Source organism: Atta colombica, unplaced genomic scaffold, assembly GCF_001594045.1.
Source record: "Atta colombica isolate Treedump-2 unplaced genomic scaffold, Acol1.0 scaffold136, whole genome shotgun sequence".
NCBI classification, from domain to species: domain Eukaryota; kingdom Metazoa; phylum Arthropoda; class Insecta; order Hymenoptera; family Formicidae; genus Atta; species Atta colombica.
Window position 1 is genome coordinate 494,284 of NW_017259224.1, and position 6,291 is coordinate 500,574.

The window sequence follows — 6,291 nt, forward strand, 5'->3', positions numbered from 1 at the left end:
ATATATATATAAATCATATATAACGCGTATGTATATATAAAATATTTGAATACATATATAAAAACTACTCCAGAAAAATATCATTTAGGGTCAGCAGAGTCTAATCCAAAACTAATCAAGAAATTATAATTCCATCAAAATCTGACTCACCGCCGATGCTGGAGGGATAATTATGAATGTAATCAGCTCCTTTATGCATCCTCCAACTTGACTCTTATTTAACATACACACTCCCGAGCTCTTAGCAATAAGTTTTTATAACGATATAATCTACGCGCGCGACACATATACACATATATACACATGCACGTATCATTGTATAGCACGTATAATTTCTTGTACATAATCGTGCACGGTATAACGGCACGCCCGGTCGAAGAAATCGGAGAAACATCGGCTATCTTTTGCAACCGCGACGTACTTTGCAAAAGTTCACCATTAAGTCAAATAGCAACTTCGAGGATCGCAAGCGCGCGCGATCGATAGTATCGATAATTGCGGTATGGGCGATCGCCGCCAATTTCAAACGCCGGGAAATTTTAAATCCTCGCACCGGTAAATTCTCGTAATTTATACGAGTCGTGTAAGCGATGCGAAATATCGCAGAATATTATTAATAGAAACACTATGCGAATTAACACGGGAAAGAAAACTGTTATTGTTATAATGATGAAATAAAAATTGTATGGCAAGCAAAAATGGCGAAGACCCATTTTTTCATCCTCAATCCAAAAAAAAATAGTCTTAAAAAAATAAAGATCTTTGTTGAACTAAAATAAAATTTAATATAGATATCAAATTAGCTTAATTAGATAATTAATAATAGAACAAGATCGTTTTATCATTTATTATTATTGAATCTCTCATTATTTTACCATAAATTTAAACAAAGATACCACGACTGATTGTGAATTAAAATTTTTAAATTTAATGTTCTTTTTCCAAAGTAAAAATTCAACAAGAAAAGCGTTGAAGAAAAAATAAATTATAAATAAATTTATAGAAACTAAGGACTTAATACTTGATATAAACTGTTTTTAAAAGCTGATGTAAACTGATATTAAAACCAGTTTTAGAACTAGTTTTGGTATCAGTTGCTTACTTTTGTGCATTCTGAATCTTATTACTTTCTCTCTCTTCAACGTCCTCTTATATCTATCTCGTCTTAAGTGCAAAAATTTTCAAGAACTCAAGCAAACAGAACCTACTGATAAACACGTAGCACGAAAAATTAAGGTCATTTGAGGTCACGGCTTGCAGACAAATCGCGAGTTTGTCAATCTGCGGACTGATGATCTGATCATTGTCTTGCCTGACTATAAAAATGGCGCACATATTAAGGTCCAAGTTCGTGCATCTATCATTGAAGTACGCTAATCCCAACGCGCTTCGCGTGCCCTTAAATTATCAACGATTATGTTTTCACACCAGCACTATTCTCGATGGTATGACATTTATTCAAAAACTATGATTTTTTTTCTTGCAAAGTAGTTGATTTTGAGGTTATCTTCAAAAGTGAACCAAATTTTATGAAAATATCTGTGAGAGATAAAATTATCTTGTTTACGATATGAACGTTAAACGAAAAAACAAATGTCTGACAATTATAAATTAAGCTTTTCGCTGCGCTTGATAAATAAATTTCCACGTCTTTTTGATTATGCAATCAATTTTCACGCGATACCTAACATTCAATCTGTTTGCAATCATTTCAGCATAATTTCTTTTTCCATCGATTTTCTTATTTAAACATTACTTTGCAAAAAAAATATTTTATTCAATTGCATATCTACATTTATTGCAAATTTATAATAATGAAAGTTTTAATTTATGAAGATGAGCATAGAGACATTTGTTTTCAGTAATGGGAAAAGAATTGTCGATGCCATCATTATCACCTACTATGGAAAGTGGTACCATAGTGAAATGGTTAAAAAAGGAAGGTGATAAGATTGAGCCTAGCGACGCTATTGCTGAAATTCAGACTGATAAAGCCATTGTCACAATGGAATTTGACGACGAAGGTGTGATGGCGAAAATAATCGTATGTAATTTAGCAACGAATCAATCAAATCATATATGGATTGCATCCAAATTATGCAACATATATTGATTAGGTGCCTGAAGGAACGAAAGATATTAAAGTAGGAACTCTGATAGCTCTCACTGTAGAGGCTGATGAAGATTGGAAAACAGTAGAAATGCCAGCTGGTCTAACAGAAGCTTCTTCAGCAGTATCATCTTCTATTGAAGCAAGCCCACCTGTTACGAAAGCTGAACCACCATCCGGCCAGTATGATTCTTTAATAAATATATTGTGCTTTAAAGTAATATTGAAATAATGCTCACATATTTATATATTTAGTTCCTTTAATATACTAGATTTAAAATAATGCTGAATGTATATAATGGTTATACATTTATATGCTTATAAATGTATAACAAAAACAGTTAACATTTTCAGAATTTGTTTCTAAATATTTTATTTATTTTCAGACAAAACATTGCTATGCCTGCCTTGTCACCAACTATGACAACAGGTACAATTGTAAAGTGGCTGAAGCAGGAAGGTGATGAAATACAGCCGGGTGATGCGTTAGCAGACATACAGACAGACAAAGCTGTTATGTCCTTTGAATTGGAGGAAGAAGGAGTACTTGCAAAAATTCTTGTACATATTCAATTATTAACGATAAAAAATTCTACATTATAGTTCTTTCTTAGACTAATTAATTATTTATTAGATTCCAGAAGGATCTCAAGTACAAGTTGGACAGTTGATAGCTGTTATGGTTGAAAAAGGAATGGATTGGAAAAAAGTTGTTATTCCGACTGAATCAGCAATACCTGCAGCACCAAGTCCTACTAAACCGACCGCACCAGCTAATGCAAAACCATCAAGTGGGCAGTATGTATTAATTTTTTAGATAATTTATATAATTGAATTAATTTTATTTATTTATTATTTCCATATTTAACATAATATACTCTTGCAAATAAATAATTGTACTGCAATTCATATATTTTTTGTACAGAATGTATGGTTTGGCGGTAAAGAAATTATTGGAAGAATATGGCCTGAGTTCTGGAACAATCAAAGGCACTGGACGTACGAATCGTTTATTGAAGAGCGATGTTTTGACGTACATTCAGATACACGATGTTAAAAAAATTACGCCTAAATCCGGTAAATATGATATATTGAAATAATACTATCTCTCTTGGAGCATCTATAAAATATTTAATATTGGGTTGTCCGGAAAATTCGTGCCGATTTTGAAGGAAAATTGAAAGATTTAAATTTTAGTATACATTTATTAAATTATATAGATGCCATTCTATTCTACAACTTTTCTCCATCTTTCAGACAACTTGAAAATTCCATTCTTCCAGAATCTCTCAGGTTTTTCAGCGGAAAACTTTTCTAAATGATTTTTTACCTCGACCAAAGAGTTGAAGCTTTTTCCATTAAGGGAATTTTGTAATGATTGAAATAGGTGGAAATCAGAGGGCGCAAGATCTGGTGAATATGGTGGATAGAGTAGAAAATCCCAATTGAACTCCAACTTTTGTTATCGAAGACATGTTCGAATTATCAAAAACACATGAGGCCGCGCATTGTCCTGATGAAACACGACGCTCTTCCGATTCGCTATTTCTGGATGTTTTTGTTCAATTGCTGTCTTCAGTTCGTCTAATTAGGAACAATACTTCTCTGAATTTATCGTCTCGTTGTTTGGTAAAAGCCCATAATACAGGATCACTTTCCAATCCCACCAGACACAGAGCATGACCTTGTTTGGATGAAGACCAGCTTTTGGGGTGGCTAAAGGTGGTTCATTCCGCTTTCCCCAAGATCTTTTTCACTCAACATTATCGTAAATGATCCATTTTTCATCCCCCGTCACTACTTGCTTCAAAAATGGTGTCTCTTCGTTGCGTTTATAGAGCGAGTCGCAAATGGAAATGCGATCCATCAGATTTTTCTCCGTTAAATTGTGAGGAACCCATACATCAAAACGGTTTATGTAGCCAAGCTTCACAAAATGCTCGTGGATGATGAATTTGACGTTGATGGTGGATATTTTGACATATTCAACATTTCTGTTAATTTATATATCGTATAGCGTGGATTATCGATCAGTGTTTTAATCTGATCTTCATCTGTGATGGAAGACTTACCCGGGCGTTCTTGATCTTCAAGGTTGAAATCACCAGCTTTAGACATAGCAAACCACTTTCGCACAGTTCTTTCAGCTACAGCACCTTCGCCATAAACAGCGCACATCTTGTTTACCGCTTGTGTGGCATTTTCCGGTAAAAGAAAAGCATTAAATGCCTAAAATGCACTTTGTTTTCTTCCATATTCAAAGGCGTATAAAACTAACATTTTACGCAAACCAAATTTTTCCAAGTATGCCTGAAGTATCATCTTTTACGATATGTACGCATGTCATTTGTTTTCAATCGTTCTGATATATTCAGACCTGTCCTTACGCCACCTATCAAAAATCGGCACTTTCTGGACAACCCAATATTTATTTTATGACTATTTTTTTACAGCACCTCCTCCAGAAGTTGTTAAAACGCCAAGTTTAGAAGAGGTATCTGTCCCATCTGGTCGACCGTCTCCATATGAAGATATTGAAATATCCAACATTCGTGCTGTTATCGCTAAACGACTTGGAGAATCGAAGGTATGGCATTACATTTGTAATTAATTATTTAATTTAATCGAAGCAATTTTTCTTTTCTAGAGAACTATACCACACTCTTACGCAGTTATGGATATAAACATCGACAAATTACTCGAACTACGTGGAAAATTAAAGACAGAGGATATAAGTGTGTCAGTTAACGACTTTATTACCAAAGCTGTGGCTCATGCACTTGTTGAATGTCCTGATATAAATACGTTATATCAAAATGAACAGGTTAGTACGATTAACTTTACTATATAATATACGATATAATTGTGTTAAGCTATGCAATTCAATTATCATATTAACAATCGATAACTCTTAGATTGTTCGAGTTCCAAAAGTGGATGTGTCTATAGCAGTTGCTACAAAAAATGGCCTGATTACTCCAATAGTATTCGATACTGCCACTAAAAGCTTAACAGATATTTCTAAAAATATTCGAGAATTAGCCGAAAAAGCGAGGAAGGGACAACTCAAACCACACGAGTTCCAAGGAGGAACATTTACGTAAGCCTTGATCGATAATACACGTAAAATATGTTTGCATATGTGTACGTGTATATATACTATATATGCAATTTTATTGTACAGAATATCGAATTTGGGAATGTTTGGCATCAAAGAGTTTTCCGCTATTATAAATCCTCCACAAACTGCTATTCTTGCTGTAGGCGCGGGACGCGAAGAATTGGGTAATTTTTGCGAAAAACTTTATAAAAATTTTATGGATAATACCAAACTAACTTTTTTAGCTACTAATAATACTTTTGCAATGCTTGCAGATTTGTCATTAATGAAGGTAACGAAAATGTCAGTAAAACTATCATACGATAGACGAGCGATTGATGAAGATCAAGCGGCTAATTTTTTGGCTATTTTAAAAGCAACATTAGAGGATCCAATTTTTCTCACAGCTGGCAGGGTACAAGCACTGAGGTACAAACGTGATGCATATTAATCACTCATCATTCTAAATAATTTCTTGTTTAGAGTGTTTATTGCAAAAACAGCTTTCTTGCATCAAGAGAGAGTTAAATAATTATTATTTTTGTAATTATATTACTGTTTTTTTTTAAATAGAATTTAAGTAGAAAAAATATATTAATTAATATAACTTGTATATGTAATGTATATAATAATTGCTGACTGTTTTTGAAATAAACACAAGAATTAATTAATATTAATTTTATTTTTTGTGCCAGATATATAATCAAAAATATAAAACAATTTATATATATATATTTATATAAGTGTTCTGCAAATAACTCTGTTCATTGTAAAGTTCAAATGATTCTGTTATCAAAAACTTTGACCAAAGGAAATAATTTATGTATTTATACTCTCAAAATAGACACATTCTCACTTCATTTGTAAATTAATTAGTGACAACATTAAGTGAATCTAAATACTAAATGTTAATTGATTTTTTTAAACATTCTTTATAATATTTCAGTATAACTTTTTAATTATTAAAAAAATTTTTAATTAATTTAGGTATCCAAAAAATTGATAGAGAATAAGTGTCTATTATTTCATATTTAAAATCTTGTAAATAATAATTAGAATGTTAATATTTATGTCTACTTTT

At 32.3% G+C, this 6,291-nt stretch overlaps 1 protein-coding gene across 1 annotated transcript; it reads left to right on the forward strand.

Moving 5' to 3' along the window:
• The first annotated feature begins 1,148 nt into the window (after positions 1-1,148).
• Positions 1,149-5,708, forward strand: LOC108684591 (pyruvate dehydrogenase protein X component, mitochondrial-like). Its single transcript, XM_018188986.1, has 11 exons — positions 1,149-1,445; positions 1,863-2,044; positions 2,118-2,293; positions 2,497-2,671; positions 2,745-2,908; positions 3,036-3,187; positions 4,564-4,697; positions 4,758-4,934; positions 5,026-5,210; positions 5,295-5,395; positions 5,486-5,708. The coding sequence occupies exons 1-11, from the start codon at positions 1,325-1,327 to the stop codon at positions 5,659-5,661; spliced, it is 1,743 nt and encodes a 580-aa protein (XP_018044475.1). The 5' UTR covers positions 1,149-1,324; the 3' UTR covers positions 5,662-5,708.
• The last annotated feature ends 583 nt before the right edge of the window (positions 5,709-6,291 follow it).